Source organism: Ammospiza nelsoni, chromosome 3 (assembly GCF_027579445.1).
Source record: "Ammospiza nelsoni isolate bAmmNel1 chromosome 3, bAmmNel1.pri, whole genome shotgun sequence".
In the NCBI taxonomy this organism is placed as follows: domain Eukaryota; kingdom Metazoa; phylum Chordata; class Aves; order Passeriformes; family Passerellidae; genus Ammospiza; species Ammospiza nelsoni.
Window position 1 is genome coordinate 5,915,052 of NC_080635.1, and position 26,315 is coordinate 5,941,366.

At 46.9% G+C, this 26,315-nt stretch overlaps 1 protein-coding gene across 1 annotated transcript; it reads left to right on the plus strand.

The window, feature by feature from the left end:
- The first annotated feature begins 7,587 nt into the window (after nt 1-7,587).
- SLC22A7 (solute carrier family 22 member 7) lies at nt 7,588-25,698 on the plus strand. Its single transcript, XM_059468852.1, has 10 exons — nt 7,588-7,965; nt 11,581-11,684; nt 16,757-16,911; nt 18,275-18,443; nt 20,817-20,934; nt 21,783-21,892; nt 21,979-22,193; nt 23,078-23,186; nt 24,471-24,677; nt 25,433-25,698. The coding sequence occupies exons 1-10, from the start codon at nt 7,588-7,590 to the stop codon at nt 25,494-25,496; spliced, it is 1,629 nt and encodes a 542-aa protein (XP_059324835.1). The 3' UTR covers nt 25,497-25,698.
- The last annotated feature ends 617 nt before the right edge of the window (nt 25,699-26,315 follow it).

Here is a 26,315-nt window from a genome sequence, read left to right on the forward strand (position 1 = left end):
TTTTGCCCATGTGTGTGTTTTGGGGGAGCTCCTGGGACAGGCCAACACTGTTCCTTCATCAGTGTGAGTAGGGAGAGATGCGTCTTGCTTATCTGTGTTGGGACCACAAGAGCCTTTGGGGCTGCCCTGAGTCCTCACTTGCAGGCCTTGCCCACAGCTGAGATCCTCCCTGGCTGCTGAGAAGGAGCCAGTGGCTGCTGCCTGGCCAGGAGCTGCCTGCAAGGAAGCATGGATACAGGGCATGTGCCAGTGGGGAGTCTGAAAGGCAGCTCTCAGCACTAACCAGTGTGGCAATGGATTGTATGAGCAGAGAGAGGAAAGGACAGATGGCACCAGACAGACTGATACTGTGGAGAGGCTCAAACACACGGATGGATGGAGCTGCTTATCTGATTTGTCTGGTTGGCAGCACAGGCACTTCTGTTTGCCTTGGTGCAAAAGGTGTTTTGGTAGCAAATATCTCTGGGTCAGTTGTGCTTGGAAGCAGTGAGAGGCAGGAGACTTTGCTTGCCCTTTTTTAAGTAAAGAATATTATTATATATATATATATATATATTATTACAACAATATAAGTAGTGACCATTATATATAGTGACTAAAGGTTTAAAAGGGTCCTGCTGCCTTCAGAGAAGTCTCACCTGTGACTTCAGATGTGTGCAGGGCTGACTGCTGTGTGCAGTGAGTGTGCATGGGGGAACAGGATACCACTGTACCAAAGTGATGTCAGCTGTGAGGCTGCACCTGCCTGAGCACAAACCAGGGCTGAACCACGCCAGCCTGGGTGCCTGACAGCTGTCCTGCCTGCCACCAGACCTGCAACAGCTGCTGGACAGACACACAGCTCTGTGGGGCTTGGAGCAGGGTCTGGAGCATCACTGTTCATGTGGCTGCTCCTGGCTAACACGAGCACTGAGAGTTTGGTGGTGAAACGTGTTGATCCAAAGCAGGTTGTGTTGGGGCAAGAAAATCTGTCACATTTCTCCTTTCCCACACAGAGGTGTTTTCTCACTGTAGATCCTCTGTAAGAAGATGATCACTGATAGCCTGGACAGCTCCAGTAGCATCCCAGTGGTCCCTCAGCACACTGCTTTTTTCTCTGTACAGTTTATTGACCCACAGCTGTTCCACGTGCACTGACACCAATGCCCACCTAAGGCCTTGCCCCACACATCAGCCACCTGCAGTTAAATTAATCCTGTGAACACAGTAAGAGTCCCACTGTGGACATCATGAGTTTGGTATCAAATGAGTTTCTTCTGGCTGAACTGGAACATGGCCATGCTCCAGCAGTGCTGGGCTGGTTTGACAAAGTCCAGGGGGACCACCTGAGGGTTTGCAAGTTTGGTTCCGTTTGCCAGCTACTCCTGCACCTCCCCATGAGGAGGAGAGCTCGGGCTGCTGTTCAGGGCCTTTCCTGTGGCATGTGCCTGTGACTGGGCTGCTGGGTGGGCTCAGTGTGTGCAGAACCCCCAGTGGCTGTGCAGGAGCTGCTTCCCAAGGGGCTGGGACTGTGCTGGCAGTGGCAGCTGAGCCAGCTGATGTTTAGACCTCCATGAGCACCGGGGCTGGGAGTTTTGCAAGGCCAGGGAATAGCTCTGCCTGTAGGCTGGGGTGAGATGTGATCCCCAGTGCAGCCAGAATCCCAGGAGATGACAGTGATCTATCCACCATCACTCTCCTGTCACTTCATTCCTACTGTAGCTCCTCCAGCAAATCTTGCCTTCAAAGTAACAACTGTATGTTCCCTCCAGGTCAGTCCTTTTTTGCCTGGGGGGTTGAAGCCCTCCTGGATTCTGCAGAGCCTGAGGCAGACTTGGCCATCAACCTGTGCAACCCATACAGGCCATGTGCTGGGTCACAAGGAGGAACATAATCACTATTATTTCTGGAGCTGCAAATGGCTGGAAAGCAGGTTCAAAGGGAACACTGATGCCCTCTGTGCTGAAAGGAGAAAGGGAGCTACCAAAGCAAATCCAGAGCTGGGTTCCTTGTAGGGACCAAGATAATAATTTCTCCTGCTCTTAGCTCCTGAAGCAGAGGGGGCTCAGGGGTGAGAGCTGGGCTTTGGTGAAGACCCTGCAGGACTGGTGCCAGCTCAGTGCTCCTCAGGGGCTGCTCTGCCTCTGCCTGGGCCCGTGTTGCCCTGCCTGGAGCTCAGGGAGCTCTGCACGGGTTCCTGGAGGAGGCTGGGGCTGATGTTGCCCTGCCTGGAGCTCAGGGAGCTCTGCACAGGCTCCTGGAGGAGGCTGGGGCTGATGTTCCCTCGGGAGCGCGTGGCACAGGCTCAGGACCGTCCCTGCGGAGGGTGGGATGAGCTCTGCAGGACGTGGGGGTACCCCTGGCTGTGAAACCAGGACTGCTGTGCTATGGGACCTGCTGCTTCTTCTCCAGACAGGAATTGGAGCTGGGAGCACAGATGATTTTATAGATCTCCTTTTAACACGATAGCATGTGACTCTACACTCAGACGTTGTACCTGGCGCACCGACGTTTTCCTTCGCCTCTGGCACATTCTGGAGACAGGACTTCTGCTCCTTCTGCCTGGAAATGTGACTGAATCCCAAGGCTGAATCTCTCTCTACATATCTTCTTTGCATTCTTTAGGAAAGCAGCTGGAGAATGTTTACACACTGCAAACAGAATGTAGGACTCCGACTGAGGAACCACAATCTGGTTCAACTGCATGGCGAATTTCTTGGCCATAAAATCTGGCATGCATCACAGAAGCCCTGTCTGTGTACAGACCCACCTGGCATTTGTCTTAATTTCAGATCACATCTTAAAAAAAAAAAATAAACAATTATGCCATTTCTTGTTCATATCAGACACAGTTGTCATTAGATTTGTTATTAAAAGGGGATTCTGGATCATGCCATTAAAAGCCTGTCTACCTTTTCATTGGTGTCCTCTCCCATTTATTGGTGTTGCAAGACATGTTCCTTCACCATGAACCTTCTTTACACCCACACTGCAGGCAGCAGGCTCAGCCATCCACTCCCAAAACAGCACTTGTCAGAGAGAAAAGCCTGCTTTTTTAACAACAATAAAATAAAATAATATGTGCTTTGCACAGTCAAGATGCCACAGTTAAGATGCCACATTTGGAGACATGTTGGACCTGCACATTAATATGTGGGAAGTGGAGCAAAAGCAAACCAGTAACTTAGCATGGTTTGACTTTCAATACTCTCTGACCATCTGATGTTGAAGCTGAGGACAATTTTTACAACATTCCTTTTACCATGCTCAAGTTACCTCCTGCCTATGGGGTGCAGACCACATCCAGGGGTGTGTGGTAAGAGTTTAGTATCCAGCTTTAGGAGAGGGTTCTGGAAGAGGGAACAGCAAAGAATAAAAAACCTACTCCCTTGGAAAGTTATTCCTGTGATGACAGATTTTATTCTTTCTCCTATAGCCAAAAGAAAACACATTTGACTCCAGTGTAGAATCCAAAATGATAAAAATAAACACTGGGACATAAAAGCTCCTAAAAGTCTATGTCAGGAAGAGGCAGTCCTGTAGTCTTCCCAGCTCCTGGGTCATCATTCCCTGCTCATGCTGCTCCCTCAACCAGTGGGTTTGTTTCGAGTTCCCTGGCAATGTTTTACTTCACACAGGATTATCCTGTCTAAGTGAGAGGATATCAGATGGAATCTCACCCCTGAAAATATGTGATCCTGTCTGGACTTCCTGTTCCTGCTGTGTCTTTCTTTCCCTGACTGAAGGAGGGGTTTGGATTTGCCTTTTCCTCTGTAAAATGCAGCCAAATAATTTGGGCTGAATCTCTGTCTTGCTACAGTTTTCCAACAGCACCAGTTAGAGGAAAATGACACTAAATTAGTTCCATAAGATATGGAAAGGTGAAGAAGGGCCATGAGACAGGTCTGGAGGATCTTTTGGGGAAGCAGGGAGCATACAAGTGCTGGCTGTGGATCCATGATCCCACACAGCAGAAGACATGGAAGTGGCTCATGTCCTTTCACACTAAGAAAAAAATCAATGTTGTATTTTTGACAGGTAAGAAAAAAACCTTCGGCCAGACTGTGAAAAATGGCAATCTCTTGTTTTTAAAATTTTTAAAGTTTAATAGTAATAAAATGGTTAGAAAAATAATAATACAATTAGAGTAATAATAATTTGGACAAATTGAATTAGGACAATATGGGACAATAAATACAAAGAGTTAAGGATGTCTGGGTACCTTTTTCTGGGCAGCATGAGCCCGAAAAAGGACACAGTTAACAAAGGATTAACCCTTAAAAGCAACAGCCTGTTGCATATTCATACACCTCATACATGATGCATAAATTCCATTCAAACACAGGATTCTGGTCAGTGTCAGCTTCTTCCTCTGAATCCTGACAGCGCCTTCGAGGCAGGAAGAAGTTTGTTTCTTCTAAAAAGGGAGCAATAAATTATTTTTCTCTGAAAGATTTAGGTGTCCTGTGGCTGCTATCTCACTGCCAGTCCTTTCTTTAAAAAAAGTATCCTACACACCATAGTTTCTATTTTAACATTCTTTATAACCTAAAACTATGTTTAACTCACTACTTAAGAGAATTAATACAACATTACTTTCTAACACAACACATACAATATTCATTTTAATATTTGTGAAAAGCCAATCATAAAATACATGCATTTTTCACAAGACCCCGTGTACTTGCAAAGCAGTTGTCATTTGTGCAGATGAGTAAAACAACTGCACACAAGACAGCTGCAAGCAATGGAAAGCAGAGTCTTGCTAACGTGGCACCAAGTCAGAATGGCATTAACTCCCTTTATTCTATGACCAAACAAAGACCCCCAAAGAGGAACCCCAGGACCTCTTTGTTGGCTGCACCTTCTCTTTCTCCAGCTGAGCTACACAATCTGGTGTGCACACGTGGTGCCAGGAGTGTTTGGACACGCTGCTGCAGCACAGTGCAGCCCAGACTGACACTGTAGGGATCCTCAGCTCTGTGCATCTGCCTGCCTAAACTGCCTTTACAAATTAGAGGAAAAAAAATAGAGCCTCCCTCTGTGTGTCACATCTCCCTCCTGCAGGCTGCACTGAGCTGCAGTGAGAAGGAGACTCTTCTGCCCTCCAACAGCTGGTCCAGCTCTGATGGACACAGATTTTCATGGCACTGAGGTGTAATTTGGAGAGAACATAGAAAATTATCATTGAAGCACCATCCTGCAAGCACTGATCAAATCTCTGTTGAGACACCTGAGGGGTGGCTCCAGTTGCTAAAGGCTCCTTCACTCCTTGCACCATCCAAGCTATTGCAGCTCCATAGAAGGTGTTAAGAAATTACTGCTGGAAACAGAAAAGCTAACACCTTAGTGACCAAGTAATTTAATAATCCACCCCTCTCAACAAGTAGCTGGCATCCTGAAAAGGATCAGAAACATTGCAGCAGGAAGTGTTAGATGTGTGAAGTAAAAAGTAAACTCTTCCTTTCAGCATTGTGTGTGACAGCAGCACAGGAGTCTGGCTGCTCTCACCAGGCATTTCCAAGCTGTTTGAGCCAGCTCTAATTAACCAAGTTGTTAATTCAGTCAAATCAGTCACAGACCTTGCACATGTGTTGGCCATTAACTGAAGCTGGTGACTGGTTAAAGGAGCACATTTGGGTTCAAGAAACAGAGCAATGTACATTTCAAGGAATGCAGCAGGAGCAGCAGAGCCCCAGGAGCTGCAGAACAGTGATCCATAATCTCAGTTCTGACTGGAGTGGCTGGATCTGTTTGCAGTTTAAATATTCAGCAGCACATCTATTAGAGTTTCTCTCCCTTGCTCTTAGAAGACTGGTGATGAAAAAATAATTTGTCCTTTAGTTCAGCTTCAGCTTAAACTGTAACCCTGGAGGCACAGCATTGTCTGGTGTCCCTGCTTCACTCCTGTGTGCCTGTCCTGGGATGAACACTGAGATGGCTCACTCCATGGCACTGGGGCAGCACATTAGTGAAACATGGGTGGCCAGGTATGCTGCTGAAAGGGGGAAATGTCTCCTAAGGTCACAGATTGTGGTGTTATTCTGCTCTGTGCCCTCACAGCACTTCTTGTCTGGGCAACACATGGTCTGGGCCATCAGCCACAGCAGGAGCCCTTTTGGAAAAGCTCTTTTGGATCTCCTCATCCCCACCTGCTGCTCTGCAGCCCCTTGTCCCCAGCCCTTGGCTGCAGGGCAGGGCAGTGCAGACAGGCAGCTCCTGGCACTCAGCACCACTTCCAGCATTCCCTGAGCCCAGACCCTGCTGTGCCTGCATCCCAACACCAACCAACCCTGCTTTCATGTGAATGGAGCTGCTTTAAAGCAGAGCATGTCCAGGGCAACAGCTTGGAGAAAGGCTGGAGATGATGCATCAGCACCTACCAACACTCAGGAGTGCAGGGCTGGTGGAGGAGGGAGGGCAGAGACAGCAAGGAGAGAGGTACAGAGGGTGAAAATGCACTGGGTACAGAGGGTGAAAATGGGATATAAGTTAGAGTAAGTTCTCAGCAGCTCCACTGCTCTGCTTCTTCAGTTGTGGCCTTTGCAGGGTGCTGCTCCTGCTTGCTGTGTGATTCTCAGCCCCCTGAGCTGAGGACACAACCTTCTCATGGGCCCAGTCTGCCTGGAGCACCTGCTGCAGGGGAAGCAGGCTCATGTCGTGTCCCCAGGTGTGAGGGCACTTGCAGGAGAAGGTCCCCAGGCAGAGTCAGCCCTTTCTCCCCCTGCTTTGAATTTACTGCCCCAATCTCATCCCCAGTCTGTGCAGCAGGGGCAGCAGCACCTGTGGCCCTGTTGCACATTCACTCCTTTGGCTGTCACCTCTGTCCCCATGCCTGGACCCTGCAGAGTGTGTCATGGCCCCCAGCATGAGAGGTGCAGCCTCTCTGCCTGCCAGCACTGCAGCTCTCACCAGCTCCTTGCCTTTGTCCTGGCAAAACACCTTTCCAGGCATCCAGGAGAAAAGGACTTTTCACTTTTTCCATTCTTTGCAGGGCACACGTGAGCAGGTGGCCCTTACCCACCCAAAGGGCACACACACCTCTCTGAGACACATCTCCCTTCCAGGCAGCCTCTCTGCACTCCCTGCTCCAAGGGCATGGTGTGACACAAACCACACCAAAACACACTTGGCTGGTGCTCAGCGGCCAGGCTGGGTGTCCTTGGATGCCCTGACCCAGTGGGACACCCCTGCTCCTCCTCTGTCACAGTCCAGCAGGTCTGGCTGGTGACCAGCTCACAGCAGGCAGAGTTTGCTGCAGGACCTGCACATGACAAATGAGAGTGTCCCCACAGCCTCCCTTCCTAAAGCAGATGTCCCTCTCCAAAACCACAGCAGCAGGAAAGGACTCCAGAAGATCAGGTGCCCTGTGCTGGGTCCTTTCCAAGGGATGTGGGCTCACAGGATCATTCCTTTGGCTATGCCCTAAATGAAGAGCTCCACTGTGACTTTTGACACCTTCCAGCAAGGTCTCAAAGTCCAAAGAGGTGGCTGTATGAAAAGCCATGGGTAGTTGAGCTCCAGGAGCAGAGGCTGCTTTTCAACCTCATGTTGCTGCTCCTTGGTACCTATCTGCTCTGAATGAGCAAACACCACAGGAAAAAAAAGATGAAATTTGAGGATCTCTTGCTGGAAATTGGGGGCTTTGGCAGATTCCAGATTTTGATTTTGGCTGTCCTCTGCCTTGCAAGGATCAACCTTCCCATGCATTTCCTGCTGCACAATTTTCTCGCTGCCACCCCCTCTCATCACTGTGCAATTCCACACCGAGAGGCATTTGTGAACCTCACCAGGGAGGAAGTTCTGCTCATCAGCATCCCTCAGAAGCTTGATGGCACTTTCAGCTCCTGTGAGATGTTCTCACAGCCTCAGTTCCACCTGCTGCTCAACTCCTCTCTGCAGCCAGAGAACAAATCCATCATCCAGCCCTGCCAGCACGGATGGGTCTATGACCACTCTCAGTTCACCTCCACCATCTCCACCCAGGTAACTCCTGGCCTGGGATCCAGCCAAAACTGAAATTAGCTCTGTGTTTTTAGAGAAGGAGATGGAGAGGAGTTTGCTGAGTGTACAGAATGAGAGGGGAATCTGTGCATTGTGGACATGACCTGCTCAGAGAAGATGTCCTGGGAGGGGGAAGCTCTCTGAAGCTCACTATAGGAGCTAACATTTATTAATATTATTTTTGTGAGCATCCCCTCTTGCTTAGGTTGATACCAACATTTCTCATTATAATCATCCTAATTTCTCCAGATGATTGAGAGATTTGGGAGGGGGTCAGATGGCAGTGGAAAGAAACAGATATAAGATTTTCTCTGTGTGGCATTTGCACAAGATTGCATCCTGTCAGGCTTTCACATGAGCTCTTGATTTCCTTTCTTGGTTTTCTAAACACTTTATAACTTCTATTCCCTTGGCCACCCTTCCTCACTGATCTTCACCTTCTTCTCTTCTCTTCTCTTCTCTTCTCTTCTCTTCTCTTCTCTTCTCTTCTCTTCTCTTCTCTTCTCTTCTCTTCTCTTCTCTTCTCTTCTCTTCTCTTCTCTTCTCTTCTCTTCTCTTCTCTTCTCTTCTCTTCTCTTCTCTTCTCTTCTCTTTTTTCTCCCCAGGGTTGTGCTGCCTCTCTTCCCTTACCACCAATATCTCTCTCCCAAATCCAATGTTCTCTCCACTGAGGGTCTTCCACTGAGCTCGTAGCCAGCCATAACCTTGAGCCTGCAGAAGGTTCCCTGCCCATCAAACATTAACCACGCACCTCCTGAAACACTTTTCCAGGGCTAGCAGTGATACCTCTGGGTGTTAATGCTTTACTTTCCTTGGGAAACAGCCCAAACCACACAAGGTCTCAGGGAAGGGGAAGTTTGGTCAGGCAAAAGGGGCACAGCTGGGGTAGAAGGATGGTGCTGTTGTCTCAGTGGGAGCAAGGACAAGGAGCTGCTGCTTCCTCCCCACCACCCAACCCCTCCTGCTCCTCACAGGGGTGAGGGTGGTGTGTGCCCTGGGTCTGCACCTCATTTCTGCACTGGAGATGGGAAGCAGTGCTGAGGGAGAAGCTAGAAGGAGAAACTCTGCACATGGAGCCTCGTGATGCTGCTCCCATGGCCAGAGGCCCTGCAAGGGACCAGGACTCTCTCTGGAATTCTGCTCTTGTAGCAAGAAAGGTTGCTCGAGGTCTAGCTGGCTGCAGGTGTGGGTTGATGATTAAATTTTGCCACATTTGCACACAGAGAAAATTAACTCTGCATTCTGTAGAGATTTGTGATGTTTGCACTTCTGAGAAAGTAAAATTATGTTCATTAACTTAATTAGGATGGATGTCCAAACCAACCTCTCAGTAAGAAATCAATAGGTTAGTATTAAGAGCAAGTATTTGACCTTACCTCCCCTCTGCCCTCCTCTTCCCTGCACAGACATCTTGCAAGGAAACTGGCCAGGGCAAGAGGAACTGGTTATCATCACAGCTGTCCCCAGTGCTCACTGAGGGCTGGCTGTGACAGCTCACTGCAGTGACAAGGCCATGAGACTGCCCTGACAATGCCCAGCTCACCAGGGCACCCTCAGGGCACAACAGAGGAGCTGGGGGAGAGACTTGCACCTGGGCAGGTCTGGCAGAGGTCAGGAGAGGAAAATGGGGAACTCTCTGTGTGTGGCACCCAGGAAAGTTTTCTGATGCCCAGCTCTGTCCTAGGGGCATCAGGCACAGCATCACCAAGCAGTCAAAGGAGGGGATTGTCCTGCTCCGCTCTGCTCTGCTCTGCACTGGGGCAGCCTCGCCTCGAGTCCTGGAGGCAGCTTTGGGCACCACAATATAAAAGAGACACTCAGCTATTGGAGAGCATTCAAAGGAGAGCCATGAGGATGGTGAAGGGCCTGCAGAGGAAGACACATGAGGAGTGGCTGAGGACACTTGGTCTGTCCAGCCTGGAGGAGACTGAGGGGAGACTACATTGGGGTCTTCAACATCCCCACAAGGGCAAGTGGAGGGGCAGACACTGCTCTTTTCTCAGTGGTGAGCAGTGACAGAACCCATGGGAATGGGCTGAAGTTGAGTCAGGGGAGGTTTAGTTTGGATATCAGAGAAAAGTTCTTCACCCAGAGGGTGGCTGGGCACTGGAACAGGCTCCCCAGGGCAGTGGTCACAGCACCGGAGTGACAGAGCTCCAGAAGCAATTGGACAAAAATCTCAGGCACTTGGGGTGACTTTTGGAGTGTCCTGTGCAGGGCCAGGAGTTGGACTCGATGCCCTGATGGGTCCCTTCCAACTCAGCATCCTCTACAGTTCTGTGATTCCATGAATCACAGAATCGCAGAATCACAGAAATTCAAGGCTGGAAGAGACCTATAAGATCATCAAGTCCAACCCATGTTCTAACAATTCAACTAGATCATGGCAGCAAGTGCCACATCCAGTCTTTTTTTGAACTCTTCGAGGGATGATGACTCCACCACCTCACTGGGTAGATGATTCCAGTATCTGACCACTCTTTCTGTAAAAAACTTCCTTCTTAATTCTAACTTGCATCTCCCTTGATGCAGCTTGAGACTGTGTCCTCTTGTTCTATCTGTTGTCGCCCGGAGAAAGAGGCCGACCCCCAGCTCACCACAGCCACCCTTCAGGAAGTTGTAGAGAGCGATGAGGTCGCCCCTTAGTCTCCTTTTCTCCAGGCTGAACAACCCCAGCTCCCTCAGTCGCTCTTCGTATGGCTTGTGCTCCAAGCCCCTTATCAGCCTCGTTGCCCTCCTCTGGACACGCTCAAGCATCTCAACATCCCTCCTAAAGTGAGGGGCCCAGAACTGGATACAATACTCCAAGTGAGGCCTCACCAGTGCCGAGTACAGGGGAAGAATGACCTCCCTGCTCCTGCTGGCCACTCCATTCCTGATACTGGCCAGGATGCCATTGGCCTTCTTGGCCACCTGGGCACATTGCTGGCTCATATTCAATTGACTGTCAACCAGCACCCCCAGGTCCCTTTCCACCTGAAGCGTTCACAGAGAGGCTGTCACAGTGGGGATGGATAACTGGGACTTTTGTAAGATTCAGCTTTCCATTTTCCAGGACTGTGACCGTGTTCACAGGGGTCTCAGGTTGAGGGAAGAGATGAGGATCTGACTCCATGTTTCAGAAGGCTGATTTATTATTTTATTATATATATTGCATTAAAACTGTACTAAAAGAATAGAAGAAAAGGTTCTCCTCAGAAGGCTAGCTAAGCTAAGAATAGAAAGGAATGAATAACAAAGGCAGCTGTCCCAGACTCTCTGTTGGAGCCAGCTGTGCCATGATTGGCCATTAATTACAAACAACCACATGAGACCAATCACAGATCCATCTGTTGCATTCCACAGCAGCAGATAACCATTGCTTACATTTTGTTCCTGAGGCTTCTCAGGAGGAAAAAATCCAAGGAAAGCATTTTCATGAGAAGATGTCTGCGACACAGGACCCTGGCACTGTCTGATGTGCAGTTTAGTGCAGGATCCCACCGGTCCATCAGACTCAGCAGACACAAACTGCACGATGCAGTGGAATGAAGGAGTGTGAGAAGGCAGCAGGGGCTGGGCTGGGCACTAAAGTGTCATTTTGGCCTTGTGTTTCAGTGGGACCTCGTGTGTGAGCAGCGTGGGCTGAACCAGGCGACAGCAACCTTCTTCTTCATCGGCGTCACCGTGGGGGCCATGGTGTTCGGGGACCTCTCCGACAGGTTTGAGCCCTCCCAGGCTGCTCCTCAGGGCCTTGGCTTCACAGAAAGAATTCCACACACATGCCACCTCCAGCAATCAGCCAGAGGGGCGGGGGAAGGACAAAAGGCAACTGCAAAGGGAGATCCAGCCTCTCACTGGGAAATTGGATCCAAGGGAGTAAACTCTTCCTGGATCAGTGAGCCACAAAATGCATCCTGGATCACAGAAGCAGCTCTGGCCTTGGGCAGGAGGCAGATGCACTGCTGACTGTGGGCAGAAGTGCTGCAGGAACAATAAAAAAACAAAAAACAAAAACAATTCAGTCTGCCAGACCAGTTTCAGTCTAAAAATGGAGTGAGCTGATTGATACAAAGCTGGACAAAAACTCCAGCTAAAGAGTGAACTCCTTGCAAATTATACACAAATTATAACACCCAATTGAGGGGCTCAGAGGAATTTCTTGCCATAGCTCAAAAGAGTTTCTGTGACCATGTTCACAGGGGTCTTAGGATGAGGGAAGAGATGAGGATCTGACTCCATGTTTCAGAAGGCTTGATTTATTATTTTATGATATATATTACGTTAAAGCTATACTAAAAGAATAGAAGAAAAGGTTTCATCAGAAGGCTAGCTAAGAATAGAATAGGAAAGAAGGATAACAAAGGCTTGTATCTCGGACTCTGTCCAGCTCACTGTGATTAGCTATTAATTATAAACAACCAACATGGGCCAATCACAGATGCACCTGTTGCATCCCACAGCAGCAGATAATCAATGTTTACATTTTGTTCCTGAGGCCTCTCAGCTTCTCAGGAGGAAAAATCCTAAGGAAAAGATTTTTCATAAAAGATGTCTGTGACAAGTTTCCAGCAAGCAAAATCTGACTCTGTCATTCCTAGAGAATCAGGGTAAAGGATATTTTTTTTCAAGCAGGGAGGTATTTATTCCTTAAGGAAGAGGTAAAGCAATGAAGGAAACAGAAACAAAGCTGCTCTCTCTGGTTAAATGTTAGGATATGACAACATAAACCTGAAAAATAAATCCAAGTAATAACCTAGAAAGGGCATCAGATAAGAAACCAAATATTTTTGCAAGCAGCAAAAACCAGGAAACCCATCAGAGGACACAGAGTCCAGGCACGAAGTTGGGATGTGCTGCTCCCTGTTCATTATTCATAACTGGGAAACTGCTTCCTGATTTCCTTCCTCTGGGAGGAATTAGAGTACAGCAAGCTGCAGAATCACTGCAGAGGGGAACCTGAAGTGTGAAGGACCCAGAGACGTCAGTGCTTGTTAAAAACGCCAATCACTCGTTTTTAAAATTTTAAAAGCTTAATAGTAATAAAATGGTTATATAAAAATAATAATACAATTAGAGTAATAATTTGGACAAATTGAATTAGGACAATATGGGACAATAAATACAAAGAGTTAGGGACATTCCAGGTACCTTTTTCTGGGCAGCACAAGCCTGAAAAAGGACACAGTTAACAAAGGATTAACCCTTAAAAGCAACAGCCTGTTGCATATTCATACACCTCATACATGATGCATAAATTCCATTCAAACACAGGATTCTGTCTGGTCAGTGTCAGCTTCTTCCTCTGAATCCTGACAGCGCCTTCGAGGCAGGAAGAAGTTCATTTCTTCTGATAAGGGAGCAATAAATTCTTTTTCTCCGAAAGATTGAAGTTTCCTGTGGGTCCTATCTCACTGCGAGTCCTTTCTTAAACAAAAGTATCCTACATAGCATAGTTTCTATTTTAACATTTTTTATAACCTAAAACTATAATTAACACAGTGCTTAAGAGAATGAATACAGCGTTACTTTCTAACACAACACCTATAATATTCATTTTAATATTTGTGAAAAGCCAATCATAAAATACATGCATTTTTCACAGCGCTGCAGATGGGAATTTTTACATCCATATCTTTACCCGTGGGTACCTGGCTGTGCTTGTACAAGGACCCAAGGCACCTGCATGATTTTCAAACTGTGTGCCTTGGCTTTGTAACCACAGTAGTTTTATAGCACAGCTGGAGGGGGAGAAAATCAGAACTGAGAAAAGGAGCAGGACAAAATATGGCAGAAAATAAGATAACACAAGGTAGCACAAAATGAAAAGTAAATTGTTTCACAAATGGATTGTGAGGGGGAAGAGCCAGCAGAGGATCAAGGCATAAAAGGAGCATCTGTAAATAAAGAGGCTGTAGTGTGAGACATAAATAAGTCTGTGCTCACAGTGGGAGAATGTGTAGAGGCAGGTGCTGGAGCTGGAGCTTTGAATGAGCTGACAGAAGAAGGCAGAGAGGAAAACACCAGAGGGATTCCAGTTAAATGCCAGGAGTAAGGAGACATTGTCCTGGAGCCCTGCAGCATCCTGGGGATAGAAAAGCTTTTAACTGGTGTCCAAATAAGCTCTCAGGAGTGCCAGGCAGCCTGACCACTGTCTGCACCAGGCAAATTGGCAGAAACTCCTCTGAAAGATGGACCCAGAGCCTCAGGGGGAGGTGGGACGCACCAGTGAAGAATCAGCTGGGTTTTCCAAAAGATCCAAGCCTTAAAAATGTGCAGGATTTCTTTGCATGGATCAACAGGCGTGTGAGCAGAGGAGACACCATCTCAGCCTCCTCATCAAACACTCCTGCAGAAACTGAGCTGCCCCAGGGTGAGAAGGAAGGTCTCGGCATGACTGAATTAGTAAAAGAGAGGAAATGCAAGTGCTCCGTGATGACAGGGGAGCAGCCTGTGCTTGGAATTTTGTGCTTTTCAGTGCATTCATAAATAATCTGGGAAGGGAGCAAGTGGGGAGGGGATGCTGAGCCTGGCAGAGATGAGGTCAGAGGCTGGAGGCTTTGCAGAAGGAGTTACAGGACTGTGACTGGATGAGACAATCAGGGCAGATCAATCTAAAACAGAGAAACAATTCAAACCTCTCATTTCAAATGGAGGCTCTGAGCTGACCACAGCTACTCAGCAGGAAGATTTTGGCATTATACAGCAAAACACAATTTTGCTCTGGGCAAGCATCCACACAGCAGTGATCAGTGGTTAGGGAAGCAAGGGGAAAATTAGGGATCATTAGGTAAAACCTCAGATATCACCCCCCACATCTCCCCTATCATCTCTTTAAAGCTGACCTCCCATTAGCAACCCTCCTTTTCTCTGACAGAGATGAGATCCCACTTCTTTGTGCTAACAGTGAGGCAGAGGTTTCATCTCTGGTGCTCCAGGGGGAAAACCATCTGGCATTTTGCTGCTGTTCGGGTTCAGGTTTTTTCTAAGCCATCACAGATATTTGGATTTGAGATCTATTCCAGTGACAAATTTGACCCAGGTAAAGCATCCAAAAACCTTCACTGTGAACAAATGTATGCAAAAATACATACATACATATATATATATATATATATATATATATATATATATATATATATATATATATATATATAGTGTATATATAGTGTATATATACATAGTATATATATTATATATACAATTTGTATAACAGAAATAATAACAGAAACAATATATATATAACATATTTATTGTTTCTGTTATTGTCTGCTCTTCTCCAAACACTCCTTTTCTACCTTGTCCTTGTACTGAATTGGTTCAATAATGCTTTGGCAGACTTCCAGATTGGGGGTTATTAATGAAAATGGCTTTTTTATTAATTTTTATGCTTCTGCAGTCTGCTCCTTTTATTGTATTTTCTACAGTCTTTCAGAAGTTGTGCTTTCCTACCACTCTCTTTGAAGACAATTTTAATGGCATTATTTCTAGCAGCCTCCCTATATCCTGGTTTTCCTTTTGCTAAGAGTTTAGTAATGGTTCCTTAAATAGCTGCCTTGACTCCTGTATGGAATAATATGGGTTTTATACCCTCCTTACTTTATTTTCAAGGAAAAAATCTTCATTTACAAAATGTATTTTCTTTCTTGGGCAGTTCCCCATTGGAAACTGGATCCAGCTCTGGGGGGTTTCTGGTGCTTCCTGTTCTGACCCAGGTGCATCAAAGTGTCTTTTACAAACTGTCCCAGCTTAAATTTCAAAGCAGATCCAGCAAACTCCCCGTACCCAAGCCACAAATTTGGGGGGGGGGGGGGGGGGGGGGGGTTTGCCTGTAGGTTCATTTATCACCTGCTGAATGAAGTAATTTTTGGGAATGTTACTGCGGCATTATGTCCTGGCAATGCCACTTTTTCCCCTGGAGCAATTGTTCCTGCACCATCCTTCTCAGGGGGGCACTGGGAGAGCCCTAATGCCAGGATCAGAGCAGGATTTCAGTCCTTGTGGGCTGCACATCACCTGCAGGCAGGCTGAATCTACTGCTGCTGCTTGAGCCTCAGCTTTCCTAGCATGCAGTGCTGATGTTCATCAGGAGACCGACACCTTGTGCTCCATTTGGATTATTACATTTTCATAGGTTGCGCAGAAACACATGCAGACATATTTCTCTGTCTGTGAGAGTGTGTGTCTGTGTGTTTATATACATTTATATTGCATTTGTGTGCATTTGATGTTCTGTATTTCTCCACACTCTCCACACAGGACTCTGGATAACAGGGAAAGGGAACCCCAGGGGAACAACAACCTGGCAGATTCCTCAGAAACCCCTTAGGATTTCAGGGCCATTTGCACATGTGGGCAGACAATGGGATTCCTTCCTTTTCCTTCCAAGGAGCAGGGTGAAGGTGTCACAGCTCTGTCACCTCCTTGAGAGTGGTGGCAGTGGCCAGTGCTGAGTAAGCCATGGGAGAGGACACTGACACTGGAGGGAGCAGGGTGTGACAGCAACACGGGATTTCAAGCTGGCATCACTGCTTTTGGTGGTGCTGTGGGCCAGGAGAGCCAGATTTGTTGTTCTGAGCAGCACTGGTCTTTCCACTGGAGATTCCCAAAGATTATGGGGTGGGATCTGCATGGGATTGCCCCACTGTGGCACCAGCTTGATCCAGAGCAATTTTTTTCCTCTCCAGCATGCTGCATCCTTTAATTTTCCTCTACAATCTCTGCTTTGCCCATTTCAAACCCTGCTCCCACGCCAGGTTTCCAACCAGTGTAACCCAGCCTGTGCTCGTGGCAGGTTTGGAAGGAAGGCCATGCTGCAGCTGTCCCTGCTGTGCTCCCTGGTTTTTGGGATGCTGAGCGCCGCCTCCGTGTCCTACACGATGCTGGCCGTCACACGGACCCTCACCGGGGTGGCCCTGAGTGGCCTGTCCCTGATTGTCCTGCCTCTGGGTGAGTGTGGGGGTCCTGGCAGGCCGTGGGTGGGGAGGGAATTCTCTGCCAGGCAGGAACAGCGGTCTGGGAACCGCCGCGCGCACGGTTTCCCGCTTGCGAGGATCCCAGAATTGCAATTTGCTGTTGGTCTAATTAATATTTAACAGTCTGCTCAAAATGCAGCAGCCACTCGTCAGTACTTCTGTTGCAACAAGCTACCCAGTTCCTGTCAAGTACCATCAGCAACACAATCAAAGCCACGCTCCAAAGTCTCTTCCCCTTTCCACTCACACAAAGTTCTCACCTTTCAAGCACTGTTAGGACAATCCAGCATTGCCCTGTCCTCAGCACAAGAGATGCTGTGTCATTTACAGGGTGTTTCTACTTCCCCAGTTTCAAGTTTTCTTAAGCTGCCAATTTGTATTTTACAATGAGAAGAACTACCAAAAAAATTTTTACAAATCAGACAGAGCTACGCAAAACTGAAGCTGAAGAATTTAGGCAACTAGATAATAAAAAACAAACTCCAGATTTCAGGATATCCAGTAAATATTTTGTAGATATCCAGTAAATCAGGATATCTACAAAATGGATAATTTTGTAGATACAGTTGGGCCATACTGGGCAAAAAGTGTTGCACCCAAGAACAATTAACAGTTGCAGCAGAAATTTCCAGGATTTTTGCAGATCTAGTCAAAATCAGGCTATGATGGCTCCAGCATTGGAAAAGCCCACACAAGACCTGACAAATCCCAAGGGCTGCTGTGTTTGTTTATTGCTATAAAGATTGATTCCTGCAAGTCATAGTAGAGCTTGGGAGGGGCATTTCTGATTGTTAGAGGTCCAAACCTTCAGAGGAAAACTGGCTTTTGGTTCACACACACAAACAAGGAGACCCCCAGCTGGTTTTACACTTCTGCTGCTGTCTGCTCTGGGTGGGCTCCATGTGAAAAACAATCCTTCCCAATCTATTTCTTTAATCTGAAATAATGAGTGGAAATGGGAATAATGAGAGAGAAATGGGAAACTGTGCAAGCAAGATGGCTAGGGGGAAAAAAAAATCCGGTTGATGAAGAAGACCAAGTGAATGCTATTGAATGGGATAAAAAAAATATCACCAAGAGTGGTTTTAGCACTGTTCCTTAACACATGCCCAGTATTTCTTTCCCTGAAGTTTTATTTTAGTGGCTGACAGCTTTGCAACAGCCTAAGTGCTGCAGCTGAATATTTCAGTATTCCAAATATCAGCCAAACAGTGCAACTTTGTGAAGGAGCAGAGCAGGGATATTCCCTTGTTCTGCCCTTGTTAAAAACTCCTTCATGCCTTCCCTGCCTGGAGAAGTCCTGCATGTCCCAGCTGGATGGTGCCCCTCTCTTGCAGGGATGGAGTGGGTGGATGTCCAGCACCGCACCTTCACCGGGATCCTGAGCAGCATCTTCTGGAGCGTGGGGAACATGCTGCTGGCCCTGGCAGCCTACCTGGTGAGGGAGTGGCACTGGCTGCTGGTGGCTGTGACAGCTCCCTGCCTCCTGAGCATCGTCTGCCTGTGGTGAGTGCAGCCACCAGAAGGAATTACACTGGGATTTGCCTCCTCTGTGGGTCCTAGGAGGCGTTCAGGAGCCCCTCAGGATGAGCAGGATTCATCTGGGTCCTGTACCTGGATTGCCCAAGTGTGGCAGTTCTGGGAAACTGGAGGGGCGTGAGAGCTTAAATGAGGGATGTGGGACTCCAGGGGCTCTCCAAAATGCAGTTTATTCCATCCAAGAGTTACAGCAGCCCAGGGAGGTGGGTGACAGAGCTGTGCCTACAGCTGTCAGCTCCAGCTGCAGGCAGCCCTGGAGACCCTGAGTTTAGGTTACAGTGCATTATAGACTTTCCTTTGTTGAGCATCTTCATGCAGTAGAACCAATCTATACCTTAACTTTTATCTATAGCCTATCATCACTGCTATAATTACCATATTCATGTTACTGTTCTCTAATCACTAAAAGTCAGTACATTACAGTTTAAGCTAGAAGTTGTTTTTCAATTTTCTTGCAGTACAAAATTCTGAGACCTTTTTCTACTTGCAACATTTGCTGACTTGTTTGCCTGTGCTACCTTTCTGCTTGGTAAAAACATCTTCTTGTTTGAAGTCTATCCTTTCCTCTAAATCATAAAAAACCCTTCTAACTAACACACCCTTTGCCTCCTTGGTTATCCAGTAAGACTGGCTCAGCAATTCTTTTCTTCTGTATCAAAACTTGCTTCCATCTCCATTCCTTCATCAGACTCTACATTCAAAAATCTTTCTGCCAAGCATACATATCTGTGAGGCTTTCTTGTCAAACCTTCATCCTTCCCAACAGAGTGGCCTGGGTTTTGTCTCTCCCAAGGTTACATCCCAGTTTTGGGGACAAGGAGGAGGCAGGAATGAGGCTGAGGCATTAGGATGACAGCTCTGTCAGACATGGCTCAGAGTAAAGAAAAGAGATTCCAATAAAGGAACACTCAACCAGATCCAGGCTTTAATCCTTAGTACACTCAAGATAAAACATTTATCTGTTCTCTGTCCCCACCCCACTGGGAAGGATACCAAATTTTCCATAAAAGCCACTGACACCTTCAGGCTAGGTCAAGTTCATTTATCTCTGCACTTCCCAAGGCTTTCCTCAGGTGTGCAACCATCCTGATGGGCCAAATACACCTGCTTTCTCTGGGCAAATTCCCCCCTGTAGCCTTATTTAAGAATACCTGACATCTCCTAAGCCTTAAAATGGGATATGGTTCATTTAATCAAAGAAACTTTAATTTTTCCATCTTCTTTGTTTTTTTTTTTTTTTTATTATTTCCCTGTGTAGTAATACAAATTAGAATACAGAGCTGATTCATTGACAGTCTAAAGAGTAACTTCTGGTATTTCTGATCAAGTCCAGCACAACTAAAATACGTGTCCTGCTGACTTTTTTAGTTCAAGTTGTTTTGCTCTCTTTCTAGGACAGCCACCCATTAAAAAAATGAGTTCTTGGAAGTGCTGAAATTCACAGATGGATTTGGACCCCCCCACCCTTTTCATCATAACCATTTGATTTTTCTTCTTATGTTACTATCTTTTATGGACATTAGTTCTCCAACAAATTATACTCTAGTCTTCAAGCACCCATAAGGTCAGTGATTGCAGAAAATTGAAAGTCTCTGAAGTATGGAATTAAAATCTAATTTAGCACTCTGTAGATATTATTGACACAATGTCAGAACTCAGTGGAAACAGCAGACAGCCAAAAGACATGGTATTACTCTCTAGAGGCAGTGGCAATGAGTGCAAAATGCCATCTTTCCTTCTTTACATTTCCCAAGGTTGTAAGCCTGTGGGAAGGAGATGAAAACTTTCAACAAGACCAATTCTCCAAACATTTTTTGCTCAACACATCGTTTTCAATTCCTGCTTGAATAGTGACAACAGTTGCTCATTAGTTTTTCTGTGATCTGATTTAGGGCACATGAATCGCAAACACTGGATTGTAGGGATCTGGTCTGGGACCATTCTAGTGGGAGGCTCCAGTGTGCAGAAGGCTTTGATTATTGTGAAAACCAAATTATTTTAGCAAATAACAAAGCATGTACAGAGCTCAAAAAATCCTTTCTATATTGTGGTTTTTAATAGCTGACAATTTCAAAGCTTAAAGAGTCCCAGGAAGCACAAATATGTAAATAAAAACTCCCTGGGGCCAGTTTTAATTGGTAAGAGTTTGAAACTTCAGCCAGTTCAGCCTTTAGGGGTAGAAGAGCCTGTATCTGTCAAAAGTGTGCCCCCTTACTCCTCCCATGCACCAGAGTTGTTATGTTTAGGTGGAATTCTCATGGAGAAGATGCCAGAGCCATGGATATGGGGTGGAGAACAGGCAGCTCCAAGAGGAACAGTCTCCTCTCCTTGCCCCTGCAGGTGGGTCCCAGAGTCTGCCAGGTGGCTCATAGCCAAGGGCAAAGTGAAGCAAGCCCACAGGCACCTGCTCAGATGTGCAAGAATGAATGGAAGGAAAGACTTTGCTGTCTCACCAGAGGTAAGGAACTGGAGATCCAGACACACGTTCTTGTTCTCCCACTTTGTCTCTCTGTGTTTTACTTCTGTTTGATACCTGGAGCAATGCTCAGCCTGCAGTGTGGTCTGTGGGGCACTGTGGGTATTTTCCTCTAGAAAGCAGAAATTCACTCCTAAAGATAAAGCTCCAGCTCAGCTCCCATAAGGCCAGGAATTCCATGCATTAGGTGGAGTGTCTTTCCACTTGTTTTTGCCATGGCAAGAGGCCTCAGTGGACTGTACAGTGGAGTAAATACACAGTGAGTAGAACTTATTAACTCTGTGGGTACTTACTCCTCAATCAATTGCCAAAAAGCCTTTTGGACAAGCAGTCTCTTCTTCTTCACAGGCAGTGAAGAAGAACTTCTTCTCAGTGCTTGACTTTTAAGGTTTTCTGTACTTATATAAGTAGATGGATAAATAATTACCCTTTAAATGAATGCACTCCTAAGAACAAAGCATGAAGCTCGCTGCTAGCTTTTCATACAACAGCAGGCAGCCACATGGGGAAGAGGATGGAACTGGCCAACGCTGACTTTTCCATCTGCCATTTCTCTACAGACCTCTCTGCTACATGGGGCATGTAGGTGAGAGGGAAGAAGAAACCTTGGGAAGAAAGAGAGGTCTAAAATAGCAGGCAACCTGTAAAGTTGTAGGAAAACATGAGTCTGAAAATGTATGCTCAGAGAATGGCTCTACAAAGGGAATGTATGGAAAATCCAAGGTGGATCTGAAGCTGGGAAGGGCAAAGTCCCCAGCCTGTCTGGGGTTTCATGTCTGCATCCTAACAGAACAGCAGCTGAGCTATTTCCTTCTTTCCATCTCTGCCAGGCCCTCACAAGGATGGCAACAGACAAAAACATGGGAGGGAGTTACTCCTACATCAGCTTGTTCAGGACCCCAGTCCTGAGGAAGATCTCTGTGTGTTCTGGTGTGGTGTGGTAAGCAGTGTCACTGCCCGGGGGGAATTCATCCTGCAGCTCCCAGAGGGATTTCCCTCAGTCCCGTCTCCACCCAATCCTTGCAGGTTTGGTGTTGCCTTCTCCTATTACGGCTTGAGCATGAACCTGACTGGCTTTGGGCTCAGCATCTATCTCTCCCAGTTTGTCTTTGGTGTCATTGAGATTCCTGCCAAGATGGCCATGTACGTGCTGGTGAACCGAATCGGCCGGCGGCAGAGCCAGGCGTGGACGCTCATCCTGGCCGGGGTCTGCATAGGAGCCAACATCCTCATTCCCAAGTGTGAGAGGCTCTTCTGCTCTACACAGGACTTGCTAAAGGGGGAGGGGGTCCATTTTGGGCAGTGCTGAAGAAGAAGAGCCAGGGATTTGGCCACAGGCAATTCTTTGTAGACAAGTCCTCCACCTGAAGGGTGTCCACGAGACAAGGTCACTGATGTGGGCTAACCCCAAAATCTGTCACAGCAGACGGTTTTGTCACTGCTGAAGGGTCCAGCTATGACAAGGCACAGTGCCTATCTTAATTAGAGACTTTGTCCAATGGGAACTGGACAAAGGACCTATCCTGCCATCAGGACCTATCCTGTCATCAGTTCAGCTCCCACTTGGGCCAATACTTACTCGTGACCATGTTCACAGGGGTTTTCGGATTGGGGAACAGGCGAGGATCTGATTCCATGTTTCAGAAGTCTTCATTTATTATTTTATTATATAAATTACATTAAAACGATACTAAAAAAATAGAAGAAAAGGTTTCATCAGAAGGCCAGCTAAGAATAGAAAAGGAAAGAATGATAACAAAGGCAGCTGTCTCAGACTCTCTGTCTGAGCCAGCTGGGCTTTGATTGGCCATTAATTAGAAACATCCAACATGGGCCAATCACAGATCCACCTGTTGCATTCCACAGCAGCAGATAATCATTGTTTACATTCTGTTCCTGAGGCCTCTCAGCTTCTCAGGAGGAAAAATCCTAAGGAAAGGATTTTTTCATAAAAGATGTCTGCGACACTTACTAAATCTGCAGACCCAGCCTTTGGAGACAGCAGCTTCAGGGCTATGAACCTCCCTGTTTTGTGAGTGGGAGCACTGAACCTTCTCCCTTCTTAGACCTGGAAGTTCCTTCCCAGAGGCAGCTCACTGCCATAAATGCCTTTCCTTCCCGCCAGCCTTCAGCTCCCTGCGTTCAGTAGTGGCCGTTTTGGGCAAGGGTTGCTCAGAAGCTGCCTTCACCACCGTCTTCCTGTACACCTCAGAGCTCTACCCCACCATTCTGAGGTAAGAGATGCCACCCAGCTGAGCACACCCCCAGGGCCTGGCTGGGCTGCTCAGGCCATCAGCACAGCAGGATGTGCTGGTGACCACCATGCAGCACTTGCCGCTTTCCTCTGGAACTATTAGGTTCTAGGGATTTAATATACTCACAAGAGGGAGACAGAAAGCCACCCTTTCTTTCACCTGGGTTGTGGGTGGTTAGGTTGTGCTGACAGGAAGATGAATGGAAAGGTGAGTAGTATTTTGTGTGGGAATATCTTTGCACTCCATAAAGCACCTGTGCTTAGTAATGTCTTTGTTCCCTGTTATAATCTGTCAGGGACTGTTAAAAGAACCTGAAATAATAACTTGAAATACAAAATTTTACAAGGGACACATACTACCACATGTTTGAGAGTCTTTTGGACATTGGATGATATTAAAGCAGCCATTAGGCAGCCTTTCAGGAGGAAAAACAGAGCTTATTTGACATACCTGGGAAATGGTAACATAACACCAGATTGCATAGGTGGGGATATAGCTAAGTCTGGTGGAGGGCATCACCTCACTGATTTCTTTGTGGAAGTCTGAAAAAAAGCTCATGAATGACAGCAGGCCTTGTGGACTACTTCACTTCTGTCCCTTCCTGCCCAGAGTACCCTCCTCTGCTATTTAGTCCTTTAGCTTTCAAAGGTCTGTTGTATATGGAGAAAGATTCACATTTAAACAAAACAGTCACACTGGTCTGCCATTTCTTATCCCAGATCAGTTTATATCTTTCATGCTCAAAGACATTGGCAAAGAAAAAATTGTTGGTTCCTTCTGCAGTACTTGTTCTGTATGTGCGCAAGCAGGTCCTGGGATCCTTGTCATGAGTGTGAAATGCCACCCATCCCCTCAAAATTAGGTCTTAATTTCTGGTCTCCTCTCCAAGGGCTCCTTCCTTGGACCAAAAATGCTCACAGGTATCTCTAGTCTATACCACCTGCCTAGAAATACCTGGGAGAAGGAGGATTGGATTGGATTTCCTTTAAGCAGGTTGGAAGACTCACTAGTCTTACTATTAGAAAATGCTGTCAGGATGTTAGACATTTAAAGTGGAAACAGCTTTTGAGCAGGTATTCTTAGTGTGGAACTGCAGCTTCTTTCTCACAGTTGATCTCTGGGATAGATGATGATGATTTTAGGAAGATATGAAGAAAGAAAAAAAAAATGGCAGAGGGAAAATGGCAGAGGGGAAAAGGGCGGAGGCCTGCCATGACACAAGTAGGCCTCTGTTTCCCCCTGTGGTGGTGTGCCCCTTTCCAGGCAGAACGGGATGGGGTACACGTCGTTCCTGGCGCGCCTGGGAGGGGCGCTGGCCCCGCTGGTGTTCTTGCTGGACGAGGTGTGGCGGTCCCTGCCCGAGGTGACATACTGCGCCGTGGCCGTGTGCAGCGGCGCCACGGCCTTCCTGCTCCCGGAGACGCTCAACGCGCGCCTGCCCGAGGGCATCGAGGACGTGGAGAAGCCACAGTGAGTGACCCCCGTCCTGCCCTGCACATGGAGTCTGATGAGGAATGGGGACATCCCTCTCTGCCGCCTGCAATTTCCCTGTCTGTGGGCGACAGCGGAAGAAGGGACAGCCCAGCTGGGTTGTTGGCCTGTGGGCCTGTTGGCCTTCCCGCTTTTCTGGCCATCCACACGTTTGTGCTGAGGGGGTCAGAGGGAAGCCACCAAGGCAAAGTCCAGTTCTGCTCCCAACCCTTGTCAAGTCCCTGAAGAGCCAAAAAGGAAGCACAGCTGTGGGTCAGGGTTTTAATGTGGTTTATGGCACTGAAATGCAGCATTTATAGAAGTGAGAGGCACGTAAACTATGGAGTATGAAAGCAGTCTACAGTGCACAGCAAGTCTGTGACCCTCCCACAGCACAGCTCCACGTGTTCTCTGTGTAGTCCATCACCAAACACTCAGGTAGAATTCTATTTGGCACTCTCACAGTGTCTTTTTCATTATTTTCTCAGCTCACATTTTCTATTGTGAGACCTCATAATGAACAGCAGTAAGTTGAAACAGAAAATGCAGTTTACTGGTGATTTCTCTCTTCTGCCTGGAGCTTGATGATTTGCATTGCTCTTACCTTTTAGAGGACTTGCATTATTTGCTTTATAGTAGAAGCAAGTTCCATCTTTGCATTTACTGATTAAGAGCCATAAAGGCGAAGGAGTGCACATCAGGTGTTTGCATGAAGGTGTGGGTTTCATTTTTAAAAGTGATTTTTTTTTTTGCAGAGTAAAGGTGCCACCAGAAGCCAGCACTGCCGAGGGCGTGCCACTGCAGGCTCTCCCGAAGTGAGGAATCCTGTGGGACAGCCAGCATGGAGGACTGCACAAACTGAGCCATGCTGTGATCTGCCAGGGAAAGAGCCTTTGCTGCCCACTGATCCCAATCCCAAGGGAAGTGGAACTGAGGACACGGGAGGAAGGAGGCAGATCAGGACACCAGCTGGCAGGAGCTAACCCATTGTGGTGTGGCCAGCAGCAAGGATGCAGGGCCAACAGGGCGTGGAAATAAAGGTACCTTGTGCTAAACTCTTCCAGTCTTTGGCCTTGTTGGACTTGGACCTCTCAGATCCGTGCACAGCCCTCCAGAAACTCCATTAGTTCCTACACCTGGAGAAACAATGCAGCCAGAAAAATACTGAGTGAGAATCACACAAACCCAAATCAGCTCCAATAAATCCAGCTGGGTGGTAATTTATGGTTCATTTCAAACCACAAACTGTAGCTACAAATATTTCTTGCATTTAGAAGAGGTCTGGACGGTTTTCACAATGAGGCTCAAAGCCAGAAAAAAGCACATGCAGGAGTCCCACTGGGAATGGGTTAACTGCAAGCATTTTTCCTACATACACAAAGAAGAAAAATGGTCTTGCATTTAAATTTAGTGTGTATGCAAGAATTATACTTTAAGCTATAGGAGAAAAAAAACAAACCCAAAAAACCCAAACCAAACAAAAAAAACAAAAAAAACAAAAAAAAAAAAAAAAAAAAAACCCAAACAAAAAACCACCCAAAAAAACCAAACCCCCAAAAACCCCAAAAAAACCAAACCCCCAAAAACCCCAAAAAAACCACACCACAAACCCAAAATCCACCTTGCTACAGGAAATCT

Bases quoted from the DNA above. Each gene is read 5' to 3' on its own strand.
- SLC22A7 (XM_059468852.1), top strand. From the start codon at position 7,588: ATGAAATTTGAGGATCTCTTGCTGGAAATTGGGGGCTTTGGCAGATTC. The intron at 16,912-18,274 runs GTGAGTGTGGGG...CCTCTCTTGCAG, and splicing joins CCTGATTGTCCTGCCTCTGG to GGATGGAGTGGGTGGATGTC. The intron at 23,187-24,470 runs GTAAGAGATGCC...GCCCCTTTCCAG, and splicing joins CTCTACCCCACCATTCTGAG to GCAGAACGGGATGGGGTACA.